General features: G+C 35.8%; 2 protein-coding genes across 7 annotated transcripts in view; one reads left to right on the top strand and one right to left on the bottom strand.

Annotated features, from left to right (window-relative positions):
- The window catches only part of MTBP (MDM2 binding protein), an 81,679-nt gene extending 79,168 nt beyond the window's left edge, over positions 1 to 2,511 (bottom strand). For all 5 annotated transcript variants that reach the window (XR_011421378.1, XM_070221776.1, XM_070221778.1 and 2 more), the window contains exons 1-2: positions 2,196 to 2,511; positions 1,302 to 1,382 (exon numbers count right to left, since the gene is read on the bottom strand). Coding sequence is in view for 4 of the 5 variants with exons in the window: in XM_070221776.1 (XP_070077877.1) it covers positions 1,302 to 1,382; positions 2,196 to 2,511 (397 nt within the window). In the remaining variant the exon portion in view is untranslated. The remainder of the gene's footprint in view (positions 1 to 1,301; positions 1,383 to 2,195) is intronic.
- A 63-nt stretch (positions 2,512 to 2,574) lies between these two features.
- The window catches only part of MRPL13 (mitochondrial ribosomal protein L13), a 44,276-nt gene continuing 19,212 nt past the window's right edge, over positions 2,575 to 27,638 (top strand). The window contains exons 1-5 of one of the 2 annotated variants that reach the window (XM_001496729.6): positions 2,575 to 2,715; positions 6,705 to 6,828; positions 14,977 to 15,070; positions 19,800 to 19,860; positions 26,392 to 26,478. In XM_001496729.6, coding sequence (XP_001496779.2) covers positions 2,689 to 2,715; positions 6,705 to 6,828; positions 14,977 to 15,070; positions 19,800 to 19,860; positions 26,392 to 26,478 — 393 coding nt within the window. In that variant the 5' untranslated portion in view covers positions 2,575 to 2,688. Of the gene's footprint in view, positions 2,892 to 6,704; positions 6,829 to 14,976; positions 15,071 to 19,799; positions 19,861 to 26,391; positions 26,479 to 27,638 lie in introns of both variants that reach the window. The other variant, XM_023648904.2, reaches the window with a different exon arrangement.

The raw sequence follows: 27,638 nt of genomic DNA, 5'->3' as shown, positions 1-27,638 counted from the left end.
TGCGTGCTCCACTTCAGTGGCCTGGGTTCAGTTCCTGAGCATGGAATCACACCACTAGTCTGTCAGTAGCCATGTTGTAGTGGCAGCTCACACATAACTAGAAAAATTTACAACTATACACAACTATGTACTGCGGCTTTTGTGGGACAAAAGGAAGAAAAAGGAGGAAGAGTGGCAATAGACGTCAGCTTAGGGTGAAACTTTTCCTGAAAAAAAAATGTGTATATATATATATATACACACACACACACATACAGAGAGAGAGAGAGAGATTCTCAATAAAAAAAAAAAGAAGAAGAAACTTCTATCTACCCAAATGTAAAGTGAAAGTTATCATGAGAACCTCTAGAATACTGCCAACAGCTTTTTTACATACACATTTAAGGCAGAAATGAAGGAAAATCTTTCTTGCAGTAATAGTAGTACTGACATAAATTACACCAACTTAAAAAATTAATGAGTACTACTGGGACTTGGCAAACAGGATGGGGCAGTATGTACATATTAGAAATCACTTCCCAAAGGTGATAGTTGAAACCCCAGAGACAAGAGGTTCTCTAATGAAAGAAAAGGGAAAGGAAGAGACTGTGCAGTCATGAGAACTACAAAGTTAGGAAAACAAGCATACTCTCCCTGCTATGTGCAGAAACCTGCAGCTTTGAGGCCTTGGTCTGTTTTGGTATCTTCATTTTCTGCGCCTGTGAAAGGCACTCAGATAGAAGCCAAGAAGTAAAAGAGAAGATAACTATCAAAGAAGTAAGTAAATGGATTTGTATATGCCAATAGAGACCCAAGGAAAAAAGATTTTTATAAAGGAAGGGGTGGTCAAAAAAGTCAAATACTTTGAAAAAGTTAAGATAAGAATGGAGAGAAGACCACTGTATTTAACAATTATGAAGTGCTTTTCAAAGAATCAGTAAGAGGTAAGGATGAAAAAAAATGGTAAGGAAACGGGTGTAAGAGCATTAATAATGTATCTGTACTCAGGACAAAATTAGAAATCCTTCTTATAATGCCACAGTACCCTATTTTATATGGAGCTAAAGATGGGCAAGAAAATCTCATAACAGGAACAAAACTCAAGCTGAGAACCTAAAATAATTTTCATAATTTTATGACATTCAAGCATCAGGAAGAGAGGGACAGTGTCTTTTCCGGTTTCGTATTTCCTTAATTACCTCCCTAGCCCAGTGACTTACACACAGTCAACAAGTATTTCTTGTATTCCTAAGTGAACAAATTAAGTTCAGTTCCAACACAAATGGCGTGCCAGAGAAAAGAGGGGTTTATAATATACTTACCAGGGAAAGTACTATCTTCCGGATTAATGGAAGCACTAATGCTTCTTTTCAGGAGGTCATAAACATTTGCTGCAGTTAAGTCTGAAAAAGAAAGACTAACTCAATGCCCTCAAGAGTTACGTAATCTAGTGAAATTCCAATTTCACCATAGGAGATTCTCAAGAATATGTTGTACATAAAAGAACTATGCTCTGTTCAAGTTTTGAAATAACAAATCTTAAAGCAAGCAGAGAAATAGGAAAAGCTCACTGTTTGCACATGCCTGTCAGTTAACACAAATCCAAATTTCCCCCAAAAGAATAATTTCAAACTGAGAAGGGAAACCCTGTCACAATACTCTATACACAAGCACACACTTCCTCTTCAAAATGCCTGCTCTATCAAAACAAACAAAATGTAACACAGACAGGAGCACCAAAAAGCAATGTAATCTCAAACCGTTAAAATTGTTTTAAATTTATCACTTGTTTTTTTAACTTAATTTATGAGGGGATGTCTCCTCCGATTAGGATGTAAACTCTAGGAGGGTAATATCCTTTGCCATAGTGCTCCTTTCTGTATTATCTGCATTTGGAACACAGGAGGCAGAAATGCCCATTGAATGCATATATTTCCAAAGAGAAGAAATTCCATTAATAAGGCACAGAGAATCTATTCAGTTAAATTTTCACTTTGCCAAGAACTTCTGAGCGCTGGAATCTTACATCCACAAATTTATCTCTATTTTTCCAAGAAAATTATGATATTTTTCAGCCTTTATTAGTCGATCCCAGATACAGTCCAGCTTCCTAGGATAACTCGATGTAAGTCTCTGCCCAGCAGAACTTGATCACAAACTCAAATTTCCTCCCCTCTCTGCAAGCTGTTCCCGCGCTTTCTCAGCCCAGGGCTTACCCGGCTGCTTCTCGGTACCCTCAATGGAAGACGCCCCTGGCCCATGCTCCGCCTCCTCACTCGCTACCGACGGGAGTTTTCCTTCCCCCCAGATCACAAGGAGCAGGTACCGATCCATCTCCCCGGAGCCGAGCCTCTGTTTCAGGTCTCGGCTTCCACATCCAAACAGCCGCGCGCTGCTTATGCACTTCCGGTTCCCTTTTACTTGGGTCGGCTGGAAATTGTGGGTTCTCGGTTGGTTCCCCGCAGCTATCCCAGCAAGCGGGTTATTTTCGGGAATGATTCTCTCAATAACTGCATTAGTCTGTCCTTTCATGACGAAACTGCTACCGTGGGAAGATTGGAGGGGACCCAAGAAAAGCGGCGAAGCAGACGAACAGCCGGCTGACCTAGGAACTGTCATGCTTGGCTTTATGTGTTTCCCGCCGGACCAGTGATGCTGCGGGACTGGCCTGGGATCCTGGACCAAAGACTGTCGCGCTAGTGGGGAAACATGTCGAGTTTCTCCAGGGCGCCCCAGGTGAGCTTGGCCTCCTGTGACTTGATGGGATTCATTACACTGACAGAAGGAGTTCAATGGCTCCGGCGGGTTGAGTGAAGCTGAGATGGCAGGAGCCGAGTCTTTGGGCCAGGAAGTGCCTTGGGAAAGCACAAACGAGGATAGTGATTCTGGCCACCGCTTGCTCTCGTTCACTGGTAGCCGTCCTCTCCTCTTTTCAGTCAGCCCTTTTCATGTGTTTTGTTTCATGTGTTTTTTGTTTTTTCCCGGAAGGAGTGTTAGGAGAGAAGGTCAGAAAGGTAATAAGATGAGTCACATACGGCATTGTAGACCATTGTAAGAATTTGATTTTTACTGAGTAAATTGAGGACCTACTGAAGGTTTTTGAGCCAAGGAGCAACATGATCTCACTCAGATGTTAAAAGGAGCACTCTGGCTGCTGAATCGAGGACAGACTAGCTCAGAGATGGGGATCGGTGGAAGATAGAGGCAAAGAATCCATTTGGAAGTTCTTGCAGTAATCCAGGCTAGAGATGATGGAGGCACGAACTAGGCTAGTAACAGTGTCGTGTTGGAACGTGGTCAGGTTTGTTGAAGGTGGAGCCAATAGGATTTCTTAAAAGATTGAATGTGGGCTGACAGGAAAAGAAGAAAGAAGGATTACTCCCAGGTTTTTTGTCTCCACAACTTGAAGCGTGTGCCATCAACTGAGATAGGCAAGGCTGAGATTGAAGCAGGTTTCTGGTGAAAGAGCAAGAGTTCAGTTTTGGATGTGTTGGTCTGAGATGCCTCTTAGCCCAGTCCTGCTCCGTGTGTAATTCCTTCTTTGGACTAGTACTTGTCCCTGATGAGGTAAATAAAGGAAGTAAAGTTAACCATTTAAAAACTTCTATAACAATTTGATATTGTGCAGTATTTTAATTTTTTTAACCACTTTTTTTTCTATCAAAGTATCGGTCTGCAATTGATTGGAGAAAAACTAGTATTTTGCTACGTATGGTTTAAGAAACACTGTAGTGCAGATGCCCAGTGGGCAGTTGGATACAAGTGTAGAGTTTTAGTAAAGAGGTCCAGGTTGAAGATGTAAATTAGGAAATCTTAAACATACAAATGGCATTTAAAGTTATGGGTCTGGATGAAGTCTTTGAGGAAATGAGTAAAGAGAAGAGAACAGGACCAAATCCCGAGTTCTGGGACATTACAACATTTCAGAGGCAAGAGATAAGGGGAGAACCAGCAAAGGTGGGGGAAAAACCAACAGAAGGTGGTGTCCTGGAAATCAAGTGAAGAAAGAATACCCAGGAGAGGGGAACGATCAGCTGTGTCGAAGACTTCAAATTGACCAATGGATTTAGTAACATGAAGGTCATGGTAACCTTGACAGGCAGTAGAGTGATGATGTTGGGTGCGGGAAGGCAAAAGCCAGGTTGGAGTAGGTTGAAGAGAGAATGAGGGGAGGGGCTGGCCCCGTGGCCGAGTGGTTAAGTTCGCGCGCTCCGCTGCAGGCGGCCCAGTGTTTCGTTGGTTCGAATCCTGGGCGCGGACATGACACTGCTCATCAGGCCACGCTGAGGCAGCGTCCCACATGCCACAGCTAGAAGGACCCACAACGAAGAATATACAACTATGTACCGGGGGGCTTTGGGGAGAAAAAGGAAAAAATAAAATCTTTAAAAAAAAAAAGAGAGAGAATGAGGGGAGACAAATTGGAGTAAAAAGTTTGAGTAAACTCAAATTGGAGCAAACTCTTTGGAAGAGTTTAGCTACAAAGAAGAAAAAGTAAATGAGTCAGTACCTGGTAGGGAAGTGAGGTCAAGAGTTTCTTTTTTCTTTAACTTTATTATGGAGAATTTCAATCACATATAAAAGTAGATATTGCCCAGTTTCAAAAAGCTCATAGCCACTATCATTTCATCTGTACCCTCATTCTCTTCTTTCCTTATGAATTTGAGGTAAAATCTCAGATTAATATTTCATCAGTAGATATTTCAGTATGTTCTCTGCAAGGTAAGGATTTTTTTTTTTAATTTTTATTGAGTTAATGATAGGTTACAATCTTGTGAAATTTCAGGTGTACATTATTGTTTGTCAGTCTTGTTGTAGGTGCACCCCTTCACCCTTTGTGCCCACCCCCCACCCCACCTTTCCCCTGGTAGCCACTAATCTGTTCTTTTTGTCTACATTTTTAAATTCCTCATATGAGTGGAGTCATAGAGAGATTGTCTTCTATTTTAAATTCCTCATATGAGTGGAGTCATAGAGAGATTGTCCTCTATCTGGCTTATTTCACTTAACATAATTCCCTCAAGGTCCATCCATGTTGTTGCAAATGGGACGATTTTGCTCTTTTTTTCGGCTGAGTAGTATTCCATTGTGTGTGCGTGTATATATATGTACACGCACACATATGTATATATATATGTTTATACACCACATCTTCTTTATCCAATCATCTGTTGACGGGCACTTAGGTTGCTTCCACGTCTTGGCTATTGTAAATAATGCTGCAGTGAACATTGGGGTGCATGGGACTTTTGGAATTGCTGACTTCAAGCTCTTTGGATAGATACCCAGTAGTGAAATAGCTGGGTCGTATGGTTTTTTTTCAATTTTTTGAGGAATCTCCATAAGGTAAGGATTTAAAAAAAAAAATATCAATACCATTTATCAAAGCTGAAAGAAAAATTAACTGCAATTCCTTAATATTATCAAGTATCCAGTATGTGTTCAAATTTCCAATTTTCTCATATATAATATAAATACATAATATTTTTACAGTTTGTTCCTTTGGATTAGGATCCAAAATGCAGTAAGTTGCTATGTTTTATAATTCTCTCTCAATAAATAGCTTCCAATTCCTATTCCTAGCTTTTTCCTTGCAGTTCATTGAAGAAACAAGGTTGTCCTGTATAGTTGCCACAGTTTGAATTTTTTTACCAGTTCATAAGCTGAGAGTGGTAGGGAAAGGATATGGGCTAGAAGCTGTCTTTGTTTACAAAGGACATGATCATCTCTAAAAAATCAGAAGGAATCTACAAAGAGCTACCAGAATTGATAAATTTAGCAAGGTTGCAAGATACAAGACCAATATACAAAAATGAAGTGTATTTCTATGCAGTAGCAACAAACAATTGGAAATTAAAAATACAATACCGTTTACAGTGGCATCAAAATATTTGAATAGGGGTAAATCTGACAAAAGGTGTGCAAGGGGAACGAGGTAGATACTAGAAAAATAACAGGAATAAAACAGAATTGGTAAGCAATTTTATAAGCTGATTTGAGGTTTGTGATAATTAAAAACCAGCTAGCCTAGTTGTATTTTTTTCCAGCATTGTTTCGTTGCTTGTGTATATGCAAAGGGAAAGCATCTAGTTGAGGTCTTCCTGGGCTGTAATTTTCTTAGAATTTGAAGGCGCTGATGGGCACTGCAAAGATGGTGGTCTGTGCCTGAGGCAGCCTAAAGATGTCCATGTGAGGCAGTTTTTTAAATGTTAAGCTTTTTCAACATCATCCATTTATGCTCTTCCAGCTGCACTCATATTTAACTCTCCATTAGAATTAAACTACTGAATAGTCTTTAGTTCTTAATTGGCCACACATCTTTTAATGTAGTGTTTCTACTAATCTCAAAATATTTTTGAAGACCTTCATAAACAACTTCAGCTTTCATAAGAGCTTCTCATTACCCCTCCAGATATTATTCTATGTGATATGAAAAGTATAAATCATAATATAAAGGGATATATGTCTTTGGACTGTTTTTAATAAAACATAATCCATATTGTTAGTAGAAAAGCAGGCAGGAAAAACTACTGTGTTAATCTGCAGAATACTGAGAAAAGATCCCCCTTTTTCAGAAATAGAAATAAAAACATTATTTAGTGGTAGGATCTTTTTTCAAAGATTACTGACATTAACTGTAGACTGCATGTGATGGTATATAATAATAAACTCAAATATTTTCATTTTAATTAGAATTTTCTTTATTTCCTCTTCTTTTTTTCAAGCAATGGGCTACTTTTGCTCGAGTTTGGTATCTCTTAGATGGGAAAATGCAGCCTCCTGGGAAACTTGCTGCTATGGCATCAATTAAACTTCAAGGATTGCATAAACCTGTGTACCATCAACTGAGTGAGTAGCATTTTAGACCTGTCATTAGTAACCACAGTTTTCATGCTAGGATAGAATCTTGAAGAAGTTTGTGCTGTTTTTAAGGACCTCTTTATTCCTGAGAATTCTTTATTCCATTCATGGTAAAAACCTACTAGGATGCTAAAGTGAATTTGGCTTATTCATGAGGAAACCATACAGACCAGTTTGCCTGTGACAAACCCATTTTACGCCATTGCCCCAGCAAAATTATCAGTGGCCCTTTCTTTCACTCTGAGAAATATGCTGATTTGGACTATAAATTAAATGTTTACTCTTATACATGCCTCTTCATGTGGCAAAGTACATTTGAATAGAGAACTTTTGAAAATGAGCAAATAAGCTTGCCCTCTCTTCTAGAAACCTTTTCCCTCAGAAAGATATATAGAGCTAGCTAGGCATGGAAAGTTTACTTTTCACTGTTTTGAATTAATAGATTTGCTTTTCGGTATCCTTTTCCAAAACAAAACAAAAAAGTTGTTTTATTGCTAAAATACTTCTGCTTATTATAGGTAGTTTTGATTGACGTCACTTACCTAGGCGCTTCAGTCCACCCTGCAAGATCCAGGTGTCAGTCCTTACTCTTCATCTTGCTTGACCTGTCAGGATTTATTGCAGTTGATCACAGTTTTAACTTTTTATTTTTAAATACGAAATATACAAAGATATACAGATAGAGCTGTATGTATCTATCTATATTACTACAGCTAACATTTTAAAGTAAATTCACAATAATGATGATAATGAAATGAATACCCATACACTAAGCATTTGAATTGTTTCCAGTTTTTTTGCCATTACAAACAACATTGCTGTCAATGTTCTTGTACCTTTTTCCTGGTGAGCATTTGGAAGAGTGTCTCCGAGGTCTGTCTATAGGACAGGAATTACTGGGTTCAAAGGTGCGTGGGAAGCTAGTTAGTCTTCATGTGAAAGTCCTCTCCTGCCAGCAGCACGTAAGAGTTTTCATTATTCCTCATCTTTAGTAACATTGATATTTTCATTCTTTTTAATTTTGCCTACTCTGGTAGATATAAAATGCTCTCTCTTTGTGGTTTTAGTTTGCATTTTCCTGATTACAAATGGAACTAAGTATCTTTTCATTTGTTTTATTGGCCTTTTATAATTTCTTATTCTGTGAAATGTCTGGGCATGTCTTTTGCCCATTTTTCCACGAGGTTGTTTGTCCTATACTTTTTTCTAACTTTTGTTATGAAAGTTTTCACATTTTTAGAAAAGCTCAAAGAATAGAACAGTGAATTTCTTTATATCTTCTACCTAGATTACACAGTTGTTAACATTTTACCATATAATTTTTTGCTCAAATCATTTGAAAATAAGTTGCAGATATCATTATGAATATCTCCCACTAAATACTTAATAAATATATCTTAATAAATATATCTCCCACTAAATACTTCAGCATATGTCTCCTAAGAATATTTGCCTATATAACCAAAATGCCATTATCACACCTAAATGTTAACTTTTATAGCCATTCCTGGATGTATGACCATGATTTGTAATGTTATTTTTCTGGGAACTTGTATGTCAGTTTTGAAATAAACATGTTTACAGTGATTGTGAGCACATCATACGTACTTAATAAATGCTAATTAAACCAATAAATGTTAGAAAAAACTTAAAACACAACATATTTGTAAATTGAAAATTGCTTGCAATTTAAGTTTTGGTTCTAGTGACATCTTGTGGACATGAAGCTTTGCTGATTTAAGTTATATTTTATAATACAGTGAAACCAATGCAATTCGGTCTTTAAAAAGTAAATTTCTAATTTCATAGAAAAGCTCTTCTTCATTACTAGAAAAGGATGACCTGACAGGCAGCCACAAAAGCTCTCTGGTGTTCTAGCAGAATGTTCATTCATCAGTACTTACAGAATACTTTTGCAGTAATGACTGCTTGTAAGGAAGCAGAACTTTCATTCAATGGACTGGTATGCGCTATACTTTAAGAAGAAATTAGGTGACTACTTGTAATTCCATTTCCCTCAAATTTTGTAGAAGAAACAGGGAATTCTTTTCCTGGTTCCACATCATTTCCATCTTTACCTAGACCACATTTTCTGTAAAAAATAGCCTTATAAATGGAAAGTCGGTTTCCCACAACACTTCACAAAATCCAGTGGACCTATAAAGTAATTCAAATGTCATATACGTTATTCAGATATGTAACATACATGATATTTGAACTACTTCATTGGTATCCCCTCCTCCTTCTAATTAGACCTACTCTCCTGAGTTTGGGACTTGGGAGCTTTTTGAACATGTTTCTTTTTCACTGATAAATAAAAAGAAAGGGCACATGGTGATTTTTGGATTATGATTTATTCTTCATGAGGACTCCACTCTTTTCACTGGCCACAGATTAGTTAGTTGAGGAGGACTATATGAGTGTTTAACTGGCCACAGATTAGTTAGTTGAGGAGGACTATATGAGTGTTTAAAAGAAGCAGAGGGAAACCTTTCTTTAGCATTATCTAAAGTTACTATTAAATTTTCTTAAAATGCTCCTGGTCTACATGGACTGAAATAAAATAAAAGTTGCACACAGATCTCAAAGGTTCATATTAGATTATGTCTAATCTCTAGTGTTCTGCCTTGTATTATTTATTTAAATCTTTTAAGGACTTCTTAGAAAAAAAAGTTTAGGATGCTCTTCTTAAAGCTACCTAGCTAACGTGTTTTTCTCTTTTTACTCTTCAGTTAAGTGTCAGTCTATTTCAGATGTTAACAATTGCATCATTTTAATTTTGTGATCTTAATTGTACATTTATTCTTCACCTCATTCCTGGAATATCATTGTACAAAGCACTGAAGGATATTTTTGCTCTAGGTTATATGTATAATATTTACCTCTTTAGAAGTGAATATTTAGATATTATCAATAAATTTAAACAACATGGCTTGTTCCTATCAAAGCGTCTTTACGACATCTTTCCTATTACAGCATCTTTACACTCAGTAGATTTTGTGTAACCTACATGATCATCCCTTATATTGGCTGTGTACAAGTTCAGGGATGCCAAAAATAATGTTGAGGTAGGCATTTGAACATTTGTCCTTCAAGGCTAGATACAAACATAAAGGCAAAAACCAAACTTTGTTGTGTATCACTATATTGCAATAGCTGTTTTTCAAACATTTCTCAAACTGTATTTCCTATGGAGACCCAATATATAAAAGCAGTGCTGCACTGGTTGGAGGAGGGAGAAGACCCTAGATCCTTGCCCCTTTGAGTTACCTTCTTAGGTCCCTGAGATTCTATCAGATGCAGTTTAAAAACCACTGAGCTAAAGCAAAGCGCTTATAAGGAGGAATTTGACTCTGAAGGAGATAAAAAGACAAGCTACAGACTGGAAGAGAATATTTGCAAGCCACATAGCCAACAAAGGACTAATATTTATAATATATTAAAAACTCTCAAAACTCAGCAACCCACCCTCTCGGCATAGTTGGGAGTGTGTCAGTCTCATAAAAACTCTGAAAACTCAACAGTAAAAAAAAAAATGATCTAATTAGAAAATGGGCAAAATCCATGACCAGATGAAACATAAAATAATGTTCACCATCATTAGCCATTAGGGAAATGCAGATTAAAACCACAAGGAAATATCATTACACATGTATTCGAATAGCTAAAATGAAAAATAGTGGCAACAGGGGCTGGCCCCGTGGCCGAGTGGTTAAGTTCGCGCGCTCCGCTGCAGGTGGCCCAGTGTTTCGTTGGTTCGAATCCTGGGTGCGGACATGGCACTGCTCATCAAACCATGCTGAGGCAGTGTCCCACATGCCACAACTAGAAGAACCCACAACGAAGAATATACTACTATGTACTGGGGGGCTTTGGGGAGAAAAAGGAAAAAAATAAAATCTTAAAAAAAAAAAATACATCTCAAAGTATTAAAAAAAAAAAATAGTGGCAACAGCAAACGCTGGTAAGGATGCAGCAAAACTGGGTTACTCATACATTGCTGGTGTGAGTGTAAAACAGTATAGCCAGCCTGGAAAAGAGTATGGCAGTTTTATAAAAACCAAACATGAGCTTACCATACAGCACATCAATTACACTCGTGGACATTTATCAAGAGAAATGAAAGTTAACACAAAAACCTGTACCAATTAATAATACCTCCACCCCATTACTCTGTATCCCCCTATCTTATCAGCTTCTTGCATATTGTTAGTTTTGTATTTGTTTATTGTCTAGTTCCCTCCACTAGAAAGTAAGATTCATTACAAACAGGGACTTCAGTTTCACTCATTGCTATATTCTCAGCATCAAGAACAGTACCTGGCATTAGTATGTACATGGTAAGTAATGAGTGGATTATTTAATTAATGGAAAAGGCGATTTTATATATAGGAGATTTTATATAAAGCAGATTTTTGGAAGAACCCAAGACTCCTACCAATCTTAAGAGATCTCTCCATCTGAATCTACACTTGCATGAGGTCTGGCTAGCTCAGACAAGTTTGAATGGTCTGATTTCTAAGATAAGAACTAGAAGCTTCTCCCGTGAAACCTAAGAAAGGAATTGAGTGGGAGGCAGAAATGATAGAACAAGCCCTATTTACATCAAAGTGACCACGAGGGATTTTTTTAAACATTTATCATGACTGGTACCTCTCTCACATAAGTGATCTACAATTAAGAGCCTTCAACAGGTAGCTTATAATCTAGCTGGAGGGAATAAAATCACGCAAAGGATAGGACAGAGAGAGTTAAATCAGATCATAAGAGAGATTCAGGCATCTTTACAGAATTAAAGGAAGTTGGTATTAGGAAAGACTATGGAAAAAGGACTGATATTTATGTTGGAACTTGATATTTATGTTAAACTTGGATAAAATTTAACAAGTGGAGATAAATTAGGAGGGCATTTCTAGTGGAAGGAACAAAGACAAAAGATTGGAGGACGTGTGTAGGCATGCCTGTGTGTGTGTGTGTGTGTGTGTGTGTGAGAGAGAGAGAGAGAGAGAGAGGGAGAGAGAAGGAGAGGAATAGGAATAATGGGATAATGCTTCAGGGAATAGCAAGTATAGCAAGTAGTATGGCCTACCTGGTACATACAGCGGTGTGGGAAAGAACCGGTAAATAAGGCTAGAAAATCTGAGCCTATACTGTAAGTCTCCTTGAACATCTGCCTAAGGAGCTGGTACATGGTGAATTACAAAAGTGGCAAATTAATGTAGGAACAATATCTTGAGGAGGATTTCTGAGTTTTCCACAGAACCTAGCAGAAAAGAGTGCACGATGGATTAGTGAGTGATATCATTGTCTCCATATGACATTCCACCCACCGCTTATTTCTGCCCTGGTTGTAGGGAAAGGGATAAGATTTGTCTTTGAAGTCATTAGAATTGGATTTGAAGCTTAACTTTCCTACTGATTAGTTACATACTCTTAGCTGAGTTGTTTAATTTGTGATTCAGTTTTCTCATTAAAAAATAAAAGAGGTGAGAGGCAAGAGGTAGATAAAGCCAACTTAATAAGATGCCCATGAGGCTTTAAGTGTTAGAAAGTAAATATGAAATGCCTAGCTTAGTACCTTGCGTGTGGAAGATGTTGAATAAATGTTACTTGCCTTCCTCCCAGGCAATTTTCAAGGGAAAATGTGAGTTAGTTCTGGCTCAGAGCAGAGAAGGACCAGAGCACTGAGGCCGCAGGACTGAGAAGTGGCCCTGATAGTGTAACCCATGATGAGAACTTAGATTCCCTGACATAACACTTTTGAGTTTCCACTTTGATTGAATTAGTTTGAATTTTATTTGGCCATTTGATTTAGCACCTAATATTTGATTGAATTAGTTTGAATTTTATTTGGCCATTTGATTTAGCACCTAATATTATAAAAAGGAGTCAGATAAATTCAGAAATCTAAGGTGGGAATTTTCGTGAATAAACTCACAATTCTTATTTCCAAAAATTGCTTACTGAACTTTATTTTTATTTTCATTTTTTTGAGGAAGATTAGCCCTGAGCTAACATCTGCCGCCAATCCTCCTCTTTTTGTTGAGGAAGACTGGCCCTGAGCTAACATCCAGGCCTATCTTCCTCTGCTTTATATGTGGAATGCCTGTGACAGCATAGCTTGCCAAGCAATGCATAGGTCCGCACCTGGGATCCAAACCGACAAACCCTGGGCCACTGAAGCAGAACATGTGAACTTAACTGCTGTGCCACTGGGCTGGCCCTTGAACTTTAATTTTTTCTAATTTTAAAGATATTAATTTCTCTTCCAGTATCTCTTGATCAGACAATAGAGCTCCAATTATGTACTTTTGCTGCATTTTATAAAATGTAAAACTTTCTAATTAAAATTTTTTAATGAAATGTATCTATTTAGACAGAAATGATTGCATTATATCCTGGATTTTGGCCTTTAACAATAATATTGGCATTTGTTTTAATATGTAATGCAGTTAAAACAAATATTTAATTGCTGCTTTGTTTTATTTAGAGTTAGTAGAGAAGTGGTTCTAAGAATGTGTTTAATAGAAATTTGACATAAATTATTAAGGGGGAATAATTTTTCCCAGATTAGATGTTCATGCATACCTTAGAGCTGAAAGAACATGATTTTCACCTGATTTGTGCTATCCTTTCTAATGTCTCTTGAAAGATCCTTTTTGATCTCTACAGTGTGTTTTGAGTGGCTCAACCTGCTTTTTGCATATTTAAAGCTTAAATAACATTTAAAAAATAAATTCAGCTTCAGTGGAAAATTAAAGATTCCATTTTTCCTCCAGATAGATGTCATGGAAAGAGCCTGAACAGGGTGTTAAATAAGTTGGTGTGTGAGCTTTGGCAAATCACTTAGTCTTAAGAGGTCTTAGCTGCTTCAGCTGTAAGTGTGTGGATGAAAACTTAAGTCATTTAAGCATTCTTTGAGACTGTATAGATATCTTCTCACCCTCTTTACCTGTTCTTCTGGTTTATTTGCCCAGCTGCCTTAGTATCCAACCCTCTGTCACTTTTAGGAACTTTAATCATTTAATTTGCCAAATATTGTCAAACTATCCTTTTCACCCCACTAACAGCAAGCTCCTCAGGTCTTTCCTTCACACCTCTGGATTTCCTTTCACTCTAGTGAAGAAAACCCACCTGCTTTATTCTCTTTCCTTTCTGCTTGTCCTGGAGAGACTATGAACTTCTCTCTGAAAATTCTGTCATTCAGGTTCCAAGCTCTGCATAGAATCTTATAATGTAATCCTAGTTTTCATATACTGGCCTTATACTTCTTATTTTTTCAGTGGTGGTTTTTCTCAAATAAATAAACTTCTACAGTCTTTTGAACTTTTTCTGTTAGTACAGTAAGCATTTAATAAATGTATCTGATTATTTGATTTTGTCATGTATAGTGACTCGTGAAAACTTACACGTTGACTTTTTAATTTTGTTTAGATGAACAGCCAAACTTAAGAGTACTGTTCACTGGAAAATTTGTCCAGTACACATATTTTGATTTTCAAGTCATTTGTCCTGTTTTATATATGTGTAGTCATAGTTGAGAGTGGCAGTTTAAACTTAACTAGTTAAATGTGGTTGGAAAAAACCTTGGGTTAGTACTTAAGCATAAGATCATAGTACTCCATTGTTCTCTAAGTTTGAGAAGAAGAATAATAATTCGTGATGTTTTACATTTGTTTTCAATTTACCTATTGGTAAAACATACTTTTTTATATCTATTGCATATTGTTTTCATTTTCTCTTCTGTTTATGAGAAAATTTGTATTAGATATTTAAAGGTACTTAATATAAACATTTTTAGTGAAGTGTAATTATTAATGGGAAGAGATAATAGAAGTAACAGTAGTTTGCCTTTAAAGATGTATTGTTGTTATTGGCATCTTTGTTAAATTCTCTTTTACCTGTCAGTGTTGAGATTTTCCAAATGGCCAGCCAACTCTTGCTATACTTAGATGTTATATAAAAGAGTAACAGAAACCTGCTCAAGGATTTTGATGTTGCAGTGTGACTTGCTTTATATTTTTTAATGTGTTGTTTAGACTTCGATAAGCTTTATAAGTAACCAAGAACACTTTGTCTTAAAGTCATTATTTTTCATATGAAATCTTTTTTCTTTTTTTTTCTTTTTAAATCTAGGTGACTGTGGGGATCATGTTGTCATAATGAACACAAGGCACATTGCATTTTCTGGAAACAAATGGGAACAAAAAGTGTACTCCTCACATACTGGGTAAGAATGAATTGTCAAGGAAGATAGGCAGTTGAAATGTATTACTTTAATTTATTGATACTTTAATACTATTCATCTTATTTAAAAGAAAAAGGTATTTTCAAAATTTGACATTTAAGGAAATAGTTCTTTCTTTCCTTTTTTTTTTCCGGTGAGGAAGGTTGGCCCTGAGCTAACAACTGTTGCCAATCTTCCTTTTTTCACTCAAGGAAGAGTGGCCCTGTGCTAACATCTATGCCTATCTTCCTCTATTTTGTATGTGGGTCACTGCCACAGCATGGCTTGATGAGTGGTGTAGGTCTGCACCCAGGAACCAGGGCTGCAAACCCAGACCACCAAAGCAGAGTACACCAAAATTAACCACTACGCCACTGGGACAGCCCAAAGAAAATACTAATTTTACTCATGCTACGTATACAATTTACTCAATCAAAAAACCAAAAAACTATACCAAATACTAGTTATTAACTGACAATATTTGTTTTTCCTGGAAACTTTACATAACCTCTCTGATCAAGCTTGTTCTCATTTTTTAGTCAATCTTCTCACTTCTTTCTTTCTGCTTCGTATAACTCATCTTACTCTCTATCCAGAACCGTCCTGAACATCTGAAAGTACATGAGATGTTTAACAAGTGGTGAGCAAAATCCCATGTTTGCAAAATACCTAAAATCTCCACAATATTCCTCTATGCCTATATCTGAAAATAGCAATCTCATAGCTCACAGTGCAGCACGTTCATACCACCTTTGAAATGATCTCAGTTTTAGAAAGTTCTTTATGCTGTTGCGTCATAATGTTTTTCTCTAGCTGTCATGTTGGTCTTAGTTTTCCCTGTTGGGACAGTGTTAAATGATTATATCTCTTCCACATGACATCCTTCGGATAATGTAGAGACAGTGATCAGCAAGTGACCCCTGATTTGTCTTTTCCCTTGGTCAAACATCTCTAGTGCCCTCAGAGTTCTTTATGTGGCTTCACTTCAGATATGCCCATTGTATCTTGGTCACTCTTCTCTAGAGAAAGTCATTGCTTGTCAGTATCTTTTTTAACTAAACACAGTCGTCTGACTGTGTTCTGATGGTTTCCTAGTATAGCTGAGTCTTCCTCCATCTTTTAATTATGCAGCTTCTATTGCAACAGAACTTTTCTTCAAGGCCATATCGCTATGTGGTACACTAAGTTCACTATCAGCTGAAACTCCTAAGTCTTTGTCAAACAATATGCTGTTCAACCCTGTCTCCTTCCTGTATGTTTTAGTTGCATTTTCATCCAACTGCAATATCTTAAGTTAACCTCATGTTAAGTTTTATCTCCAGCCTTTTAAGATCTTTTGAGATCTTGATTGTGTCATATAATGCGTTAGTTAACCCCTCATCTTCAGGTCAGGTACAAATTTAATTAAGCATACCTTCCACACTGTCATGCAAGATGTGGTGAGAATATTGATCTTTCATTCTTGATCAAAATTGTTTTATTTCCAATTGCACCTTCATTTTAGACAAGCAGACTTTGATGTTCCCATCTGTTTCTTTTCATCTCTTGCCCAGGGAGGTCTTAAGTGCTTGGAATAACTTTTTTGCTTCCTTCAGCCAGCCTTTGCCCATTCCTCCCCTTAAACACATTCATGAAATCCTTATTTGACTTCACAAGAGTAAATTCACATCCATCTTTTGTAATTTCTACTATTGGCAAATCTCTACATATAAACTGAGTTCTGTAAAACGTGGAGGTAATTGGGAAAGAAACATGAAAAGTCAGGATAACATAATGTGATAAAAGCATAAAGGGAAGTATTGACACAAAATGCTATGGTAATTCCTATAGCAATAATATCTCTAGTGTTACTGCAAGTGGAGGAAAATAATAGCACAGCCGGTAGTGAACAGCTAGTGCAACGTACCCACCAGCTGGTAGTGTACCCCTCAGTAGCTCACTCACCTATAGGGGAAATCCAAACTTCTTTGCAAATTATTGGTACCCCGTTACCACTACTGCTTCATAATCCTTCATTTTAGCTAACATATTGCTATTTCTTACCTTCTTGCATTTGCATGTGTTGTTCTCATTGACAGGAATGTTTTTGAGAACTCTCCTGTTTGTTTATTAAAACCTGGCTCAGATGTCACCTCTTCTGGGATATCTTCCCTATTTCCTGCACCCCCATAGGGTTAATTGCTTTTTGTTTCTCTGTTTCTGTTGACTCTTCACTTACACCTTGGACATGCTACTTTTATTAGGCTCATAGCACTTTATTACAATTATGTATTTAAAATTTAGCTTTCTAGTTGTAAAAGTTTTAAATCATGCTAATTTTAGAAAATATAGAAAAGTTTAAAGAAGGAACTAAAATTCACCTTCCGTCCTATGACTCAACATCATAATATATATACAAATTTGCATTCTTTTTCGTTTTATTTAAGACTCTCAGCCATTTTATGTTTTATTTTTAGTCACAAGGTAGTGGTGCAGGACAGGATTTACCATACTTAATCATTGCTCTAGTTTTTGAAATTAAAATTTTGGCTTTTATACAAAGCATTGGCTTTTATAAACATCTTTATGTGTTAAGCTTTTTCGAAATATAGAATTATTTAAAATAAAACTTTAGAAATGTAATGACTTTCAGGATCAAAGGGATGATCATTTTTAGGTCTTTTGATAGGTTTTTCCCAAACATCAGTTTACTGTTTCAGTAGCAGTGCATAAAAATGTCTGTTATTATAAAATTGTGCAGACACAGTATTATCATTAAACATAATTCAGTAATGATAACACTCTGCTATTTTGATGGGCATTTAATTGTTTACATTTGTTTACATTATATGAAGGTCTCCATGGTTTTCTTATCACTTTCTCTGAACATTTTATCTTTTAAGAATATTAATCAACTACTCTATTTTTTACTTTTTATAAATTTTATTTTTGATGTCCTTTGCTGTACAGTTATTTAACTTTTATGTGATTAAGTCTCTCTTTTCCTTTGTAATTTATCCTATGTTTTCAAGTCTCAGGAAATCCTTTCTTGTCTACATATTTCATAAACATTCCCTGTTGATGGATATGTGTGCACCTTGAACTTTGACATCTAACTCTTTGGTCATCTAAAATGTATTGGCATGAGTTAGAGATATAGCTTACTATTAGATGTCTCAATAGAATTCAACTAATCATTTTTCTTGAGTAGAGGATCCTGTTTTATTTATCTGTATATCCCCAGCATTATAGGCATTCAGTAAGTGTTTACTAAGTTAATTTGAATTGAAAAAATCTTTGCTAACATTTAAAACAAATTTTCTTCTACTCCATTCAGGCTGCCCCATACTGGCAAAGAAATGTAGTTAACTTTTTTGCCAGTAAAAATCAGCTGAGTATGGTGTTACTCAAGTCATTCCTCTACTCAGAATTTACGGTAGTTCTCCAAATCCTTCAGGATAAAGTGCAGACTCCTAAATACAATGTGAATGGTATTATGCTTTAGAACTTGTCATCCCAGTGTTAAAAATAGAAAGGTAATCTTTAGTGCAGAAGGTGTAAAGGATTTTTTTTTTCCATAGAAAGAAAGGATACAGGAATAGAAGTCTAGACAGGTATTTTTTTTTTGAAGCCGAAATTCCGTGAAATAAATAAAAGAATATCATTTTGAAAATTATCCATTTTTCTCAGCAAACTTCTAAATTTGTTTCCTTAACTTTTATTCCTAAAATATGGTTCTTTAAATCATCTTTAAAATGTTTTCAAGTCTTGTTGAAAGACACTTAGGAAAGGAATCACATTTAGGTCATCTTAAACTTTCCTTACAGAGTCTACTGACTACATTTTCTTCTCGTCTTCCTCGAAAATCATTTAGGCTTTATTTATCCATTCAGTGTGTTTAAAACCTTACATCTAAATATTGTTTTTGTTTTAAATTTCTTAAGCACTTTCACAAACATTTTCTCATTTGACTCATAAAAATCTTGAGAGGTAGATGGGCAGATGTCATATTTCTTGTATGAGTAAACTCGTATATAAAGAGCTAAGATAAGTTGCCTAATATTATACTGATAGCCACACACAAAACCCAAATTCCAGACCTAGATGTGGTGCGTCCAAATTACTAAGCTGCCTCTGGTACTATCCCCAGGTTTTTTTTTAATCTCCAGTTTGTCCATTTTATATAGAATTTTGATCTGAACACAATTGAAATATTTCATTACTTAGCACCAACATGTGATTCTCAGTGGTCTTTTACCAACTGTTAATAGGAAACAGCATCACGACCTGTTTAGAGTATGAACTCGACTTCAGAACCAAGTGGTCTCCCGGTACTTTTCCTGGACCTGACCCCCAGCTCATACAGACACTTTGTCTCATTTGGCAGGGAATGTGAAACATTTTGGCTCATTTCTTTTTCTTTCTTAATTCAAATAGTGATCACCTACCCTATAATAAATGAACAAATGAATGATGAATAACTTTAAATTCTGATAGAAATATAGTTATGCCAAGAACTTTTCCAAGATGTGTACCTTTTTATGAAATGATAGTTGACCACTTAAGAGACTAGCATAGTTTACAACAGTATAGGTTACTACTTAATTTTTAAGACACTAATGAAAGGCATAGTTTTCAGAAACAAGTATAATTTCCTCATAAAAATAGTTTTTGTATTATAAAAGAATGTTCGTTTTAAGAGTACTGTGCTATAGCTGACTCCCAGGTTTAATGTCTTTGCTTCTGTTAACAGCTACCCAGGTGGATTTAAACAGGTAACAGCTGCTCAGCTTCACCAGAAGGATCCAGTGGCAGTAAGTCTGTTGTATTTTTCATTCATCATCATCTGTGGGAAGACTAGTTCAGACACTGTTTTTTCAATCTTCTCTTCTAATGTAGCTAGCATTTAAGGCTATAAACTCTTCACTTTAACACTATCACACAGGTTTTGATAAGTATTATCATCATTCAATTCTATATACTTTCTAATTATTATTTAGAATGTTTTGCATTTAGTCAAAAAATTTTGTTGCCTTTCCTTTTAATTTCTTGACACCTGCATGATCACCTAGACTATGATGTATTTGCTGAAAATGTGTTGGAAAGAGAAATGGATATAGGTGTGCATATGTGTATGTATGTATTTTTATATATCCATTATATCAAATATGCTAAGTATGTTGTTCCAATCTTATAATCTTATTGACTTTTTTTGTCCACTTGATTTATTGATTACCTGGAAGAGTTATGTTAAAATCTCAATTGTGGATTATTAATTTTTCCTTGTAGTTCTTTCTGTTGTTGCTTTGTATGTTTTGAAGATTTAGTGTCAGATGAATTAAGTTTGGGATGATAATCTTACTAAAGAATTGATCAGAGTATGTACTCATGCTCTTTATCTCCAATAATGCCTTTTAATTTGAGGTCTATTTTTTTTAATATCATTATAGCTATATCAACCTTCTTTTGATAGTGTTTGCCTAATATATCATTTTATAGTTTAAATGTTACTGAGCTAGATTTTCTTTTCTTTTTTCTCCCCTTCTTTCTTGCCTTCTTTTGGATTGATTGAATTTGTTTATCAGAAGTCTGAGAATAATCAGTGTCTTTACTTTCCTCTAAATCAAATCAAAACTCTTAGAAGATTTTTAACACCCACTCTCCCTCCCAGTCCATATGGTTTCTCTGTTCAAGATTTTTTAAAACCCTTCCATTCAACATTCTTGTTATTGTTTTATACAGTTACTGATTTTTTATGATTTTCTTTGCCTACAATCCTTTCTTGTAACTCAGCCTTCCTTCTGGGATCGCTTTCCTTCTCCTTGAAGTACTTCTTGTTGACATTCTTATAGTGACATTCTTTTAATAGTGAACTCTTCTTTTTTTTGCCTGAAACTGTCTTTATTTTTGCCTTCATTCTTTTTTTTTTTTAAAGATTGGCACCTGAGCTAACATCTGTTGCCAATCTTTCTTTTTTTCTTCTTCTTCTTCTCCCCAGAGCCCCCCCAGGACATAGTTGTATATTGTAGTTGTGGTCCTTTTGGTTGTGCTCTGTAAGATGCTGCCTCAGCATGGTCTGATGAGTGGTGCCATCTTCGTGCCTGGGATCTGAATTGGCAAAACCCTGGGCCGCCAAAGCGGAGCGTGTGAATTTAACCACTCGGCCACAGGGCCAGCCCGTTTGCCTTCATCCTTGAAAGAGTTTTGCTTATACTATATGCAATTCTAGGATAACCATTTTTTTCTCTCAGCTTTTTGAAGCTATTATTCCCACACATTTTAGCTTCCATTATTGCTGTTCGTAGATCATATGTCAATTTGTTTCTTTAAACATCCTGTCTTTTCTTTCTGGATACTTTTAAGATCTTTTCTTTGGCTTTGGCTTCATATGTTTCTTTTTGAGTCTTGTTATTTGTTTTGTTGAGGATTGGTATCTTCAGTCCTGAAAATTTGTCATCTCTTATGTCTTCTAATATTGGCTCCCTTTATTCTCTGTTCTTTCCCTTTGGAAATCTGATTATACTTAAAAGTAAGGTGTCTCATTTTATTGTACATGATTCCATACCTTTCTTTCATATTTTATATTTCCCTGTCTCTGTACTGCATTGTCGATAATTTCTTTACATGTGTGATCTAGTTCTCGATCTTTTTACCTGTGTCTAATCTGATTAACCCTTTTATTGAGTTCTAATTTCAATTATTATATTTTTTTATTTTCTTACAGTTTTACTGCTTGTTTCTTTTTGAAATTTGCTCATCAGTTTTAATAGTCTTTCTGTTCCTTTGTCATATTGCTGTTCCCTGTCATAATTCTTTACGCATATTAAACATAATTAAAACTATGTTTTAATATAGAACTACAAGGAAATTCTCTAATATTTGTGGTCTTCGTGAGTGCAATTTATTGTTTCTGCCCAGGATACGTGGTAAGCTCATGTACTTTGGAACTTCGTCTCTGGAAATTCTTTGAGACCTATGTTAAAAATGAATTTCTTCAAAAAGATTCTCCTAGCTTCTAGCAGGTGCTATACTTTAGACTTCTGGATTTGGGGCCTCACTGCTATGTGAGGTCAGGCTCATAGTTAGCAGTTACCTGTCAGGAAGGACTTTTATTTTTTTTTATTTCTCCACTCTATATCCTGGATGTTGCCTTTCTGTTAAAAATCTAGGTTTATGAAGGAGTCTTCAGTCCTATTTCCTGACCCCAAAGTCGTATCCTTTAAAACTTAACCCCTACACTAAGCTGATGCCATCAGGGCAAATGCCAGCCCTAGGACTCGCTTTTCTTGTAGTTCTTTCTCCTGTTTCTGGCCTTCACTTGGTTCCATGCTTTAAGAAAGATTGTCAAAAACAATATTATTAACTTCACTAAATGTTTATTACTTTATCATTTGAGTTATGTACTGGAAGAAGTTTCTAGTTCAAATATTAGTCCTCAGTATTGTAAAAGCAAAGTATCCTTTGCTATTTCACACTTTTCCTTCCTTAGCTCTTTGAACTAAGCTCATAGGATGGATAGCATTTTCCCCATCAGGAACTATTTTAGCTTTTTACTTTAATGCGTTCATAAGTGAGAAAAATGATAGACTGTGAAGACATTCTTTTTTATTTTCCTAAAATGGTGAATAAAAATAAATATCCATTGTCAATATGCAACCATTTGGTGTAGTATTGCCTAAAATTTTCTTGGTAAAGGGGTGGGAGAGGGGCATATTTCATTGTAATAAAGCCTCACATAACATTTAGAAGTTTCATGCTTTGCTGTTTATTTTTAAGCTTTATCATTCATATCTATTTTACAGAAACATGCTCAAAGATTGCTTCTTAAGAAATATTTAGTGTTCCGTTTCATAACTCATGTGATTTTAGACTATTACAGTTCAAATAAAGTATCCTACTTTGACTATTAATATGGATTGTATAAGATGGTATTAAAAAGTTTTAAGGGCTGTTGATAATATACACCATAACTGTAACAACAAATTACAGTTTTAATATTTTATAAGTATTTTTAAATGTTTTTAAAATTACCGTCTATTTTATTCAGGTATGCTCACTGTACACACCAGGAGGCAGTATAGTCCAACTTTTTGATGTTAAGCATTTGGCAGTGGGTAACATTTGTAGAAATTGTTTCAAATTATTTTTTATGAATGAAGATTGAGATGCATTACAAAATGTTTGATGAAGGCTTGGAAAATATTTCAGAGTTAAATCCATGTGAATTATTACCTCATTAAAAAATCTTAATTTTTTTTTAAAGTCTTAATTTTGACTTTGTATTCTGAAAAAGAATGGCTTTCTAGGGAAGAGGTCAGGGGCTGGCCTGGTGGTGTAGCAGTTAAGTACACGTGGGCCACTTCGGCTGCCCAGGGTTTGCTTTTTTGGATCCTGGGCACAGACCTAGCACTGTTTATCAAGCTATGCTGTGGCAGGCGTCCCATGAATAAAATAGAGGAAGATGGGCACAGATGTTAGCTCAGGGCCAATCTTCCTCAAGGAAAAAAAAAAGGGGGGGGAAGAGGTCAGTTATTTTACTTCCAATTCAAACACTGTCTGGAACAGTAGGTCTTCTGACAGCAGACAATTTGCTAATCAGTACTTTGTGTATATGACTTGTAAGAGAATTTGTTTCATAATGCTTCCTTCTGATTGTTAGCACAGTCTTGGAATATTATTTTAAAATACATTAATTAATACATTTAAATAGTTATTAGTAGGTTATGTATTTAAAAATATTTTATGATTATATAGAAGATCGTTAATTCTAAACTCAAATATGTTGATTCAGCCCTTTCCTTGGATCCTTTATTCCTCTACCATATATATTAGTTTCTTTAAGAGGTTCTGTGTTCTTATATTTTCTTCTAACGTGGTTCCTTTCTTATGTTTTCTCCCCCTTCCTATAGTTAATAAAGTTATTTTGTGTGAAACAAATGGCGCGTTCCCTGGGTTACAGATTATATGAGGAAGGTCTTTAATATTTATTAACCTAAACTTGTTCTGTCTTTCTCTTTCTGAATCCTTAGAATTTATACTTAAGTCTTTACAGCTAGAATTACTTGATTGCATGTGTATGTGGGGTCACATTTTTTGGGGGACGGTACATATGTTTGTAGGTCTGTCTTTTTCTCTCCCCTCAGCTGGTAACCTTGTCACATTTTTTTTTTAAAGATTAGCACCTGAGCTAATATCTGTTACCAATCTTTTTTTCTTCTTCTTCTTCTTCTTCTTCTCCCCAAGGCCTCCCAGTACGTAGTTGTATATTCTAGTTGCAGGTCCTTCTAGTTGTGGCATGTGGGACGGCACCTGAGGATCACCTGATGAGTGGTGCAAGCTCTGCGCCCAGGATCTGAACTGGCGAAACTCTGGGCTGGTGAAGAGGAGCTCACGAACTTAACCACTTGGCCATGGGGCCAGCCCCACGTTTTCCAGCTTCCCCTAATTTTGTATTATGTTTGCCTTTTTTAATAGGGAAATTTTTAAAATACCAATTTTTTAATTCAAGTAAATGCAACTAAATTTTTCTTTTTTAAGATTTTATTTTTCCTTTTTCTCCCAAAGCCCCCCAGGAACATAGTTGTGTATTTTTAGTGGTGAGTCCTTCTATTTGTGGCATGTGGGACGCCACCTCAGCGGGTCCTGACAAGTGGTGCCATGTCCGAGCCCAGGATTCGAACCAGCTAAACACTGGGCCGCCAAAGCGGAGCACGCAAACTTAACCACTCAGCCACGGGACCAGCCCCCCAGCAACTAAATTTTTGAAGAACACGAAAACCAAATGCCATGCAGCCCTTCTAATCCAGTAAAATTGTTATTAGGATGATATTCAGAGGATATAATGACTTGCTTATTCAGAAAAGATGCTGAGTAGTCTTAACATTGTCAGTTTCTACATAAGACTTTTAAAACGTTAAAAATTTTAAAGACTGATATCTATATCAGTGCTGTCAGAAATGAAAATGTCTGCCATGATGAAAATGTTCTATGTCTGTGCTGTCAAATATGGTAACCACTAGCCACATGTGGCAGTTGACCACTTGAAATGTGGCTTGTGTGACTGAGGAACTGAATTTTTAATTGATTTTCATTTTACAACATAGATCTATATTGAAATAAAGTCTCTAGAACATCAGATATTAGAAGCACTAACCCAGAAAATGGATGGAAAATATACATGGGATGCCATTAGCTTTTGTAAATAGTAAGGTTTTTTAGTCTGATTTGATGAGAAAATAAAAGGAATAGGAAATTCTCTTGTAGTGCAACCCTGTTCTAACATGCGTTGTTTTGGTGGGTTTAACTTTAAAACATGTCATATTATATCCTTGAAATGTGAGTACAGATGATAAATATCGATGTCATACTCCAGATGTCTCCATCAGTAGTTTTATGAAGAGCTTGCAGTATATTTGTATACACTATATACCAGGAGGCTCCTAGGAGATTATGAAACACAGGGTGACACTCTGTGGCCTTCTCTTGACAAAACATACATAAAATCACATTCAGATCGACAATGACGATAAAGGGGAAAAGTAAATCATGGAAAGGTTCGTTTGCCATCCTGGGAATGGGTACGGTAGAGAGAAGGGACTTTGTCTTCTCATTAAGTTATGAAGAAAAATACATTATAGCTGTGACTGCATGTACCATGTGTCTTTTCTGGGAGTAAGACTGCCTGGTTTGAATTCCAGCACCACTGCTTATTAGATACATGAAACTGGGGGAGTTCTTTAACCTCACTAAATGTTTCCTCGTCTGTGAAATGAGACTCAGCATCGTAAACAAGACAACAATGTGGTGCACTAACCACTGTACACATTGCAAGTTTTCAGTGAATGTTAATCATTACCATTGTTATAGCTCGTGACTTATGGAGTCAGTCTCATAACTATATGGTCAGGCTTAGTTTATGAATTGCAAACCTCCTGCTCTCCCACCTGGAGGAAACAGGACGAAAGCCTTCCTACATTCTGCTCTAAGCTCCCAGGATGTGAGAGATTATTTGAGCCCCTTATGTAAGTTCTTGTGTAAGCTTAGAAAATTTCTTCCTATTCTGGCTAAAATTGGTACATACATAGATTATTTTTAATTGCTTCCTTTTGTCCTTTTTCTAAATAAAAATAAATTAAACAAATAGAACCTGAAGAAAATAGTAATATACAAAATAATGAAAGTTCCTTTTCTCTTGCTGTCACATACCTACTTAGGTCTGTTTCTTTCCTTTCATATTCATGTTGAATTTTAACCCCCTTGTTTTCATCACCATCTCTAATTATGTTTGCCTTCTTTACATCCCAAGTCATATTTTTCTCATTGAATCTAACTTATATGTTTTTCAGATTGTAAAACTGGCTATTTATGGCATGCTGCCAAAAAACCTTCACAGAAGAACTATGATGCAGAGGTTGCATCTTTTCCCAGATGAGGTAAGTCAGCGGTCATTGGTCATGATGCTCTTCGTAGATTTTCAATTAAAATCTTTCTCTCCTTTTAAAATAGTTGCCATAGACTTATTTTCAATAATTTTATGTCAACTTCTGAAATATTTTTTGTATTTTATAGTGAACACATCTTAATAGCAGTTGCTCTTATTTTAAATCATAAAGTGAGCCATCATTGGATTAAAAATTAAAAGTCTATGAATTCTGTTTTCTCATTTTAATAACTGCTTTTTTTGAACTAGGAACTGTGATCAGAGGTTTTGTTAAATCGAGGGTACTCACTGATGATTTCATCAACTATACAAAAGTATGAATTTAGTTTACTTTGTATGTGACCAGTAGCAAGACTTCTATGAATCATGGATTACTAACTTAGGTTTGGTTGGTAATTATTTCCCATGATTGAATTTTAGATTGCTTGTTCTTACTTAAAATTATTTAGCTAAAAAGTACTTGGAAAAAAGTATAAACATTTTTATTACTGTTACACTGTTTTAAGTACTTGCTTTTCTCTTTAGTATAATATATTGCAACACTAGAGGTTCTATAATAAAATAGTTGAGTGCAGGCTCTGGAATCATACTGTTTGGATTAGAATCCATGGCCCACCATATACTGACTTCATGGCCGTGGCTAGTTAACTTAGTATCTCTATTTCTCATCTGTGAAATGGGTGTAATAATAGTGCCTCCTTTAAAGATTGTTGTAAGAGTTAAATGAGATAACATTTGTAGAGTGCTTAGACAGGGTCTGGCACACTAAGTGCTAGTTGCTGTCATTACCATGGTTATGATTGTTCTTGTAGTTCCTACCAGAGGAATAGTGTAGAAATTCATTCCAGAATATCAAATTATACCAACTATTCAAGCTACTTCTGTGCTCTATTGTTAGCTTAAACAATGCATGAGTAAATTATTCATGCTTTTATCAAAATGGTTAATTTATTACCATTGGTTTTCATGAATGAGTAGAATAACTTCCACTGTTCACTTTACCTCTGAGTTAACAAGTACAGAAGTACAGCATCTAAGAATAAATGACCTTCATGAAATCTCAAGAGTTTTAAAATTCCTGTTCCTGATTGTACTGTCACTGTTTTTTAGAAACCGTAATTTCTAAAAGATGTGAAAAATAATGATATTGTT

Source organism: Equus caballus, chromosome 9 (assembly GCF_041296265.1).
Source record: "Equus caballus isolate H_3958 breed thoroughbred chromosome 9, TB-T2T, whole genome shotgun sequence".
NCBI classification, from domain to species: Eukaryota; Metazoa; Chordata; class Mammalia; order Perissodactyla; family Equidae; genus Equus; species Equus caballus.
Note: the sequence above shows the minus strand (reverse complement) of the source record. Positions and strands in the feature narration are given on the sequence as shown.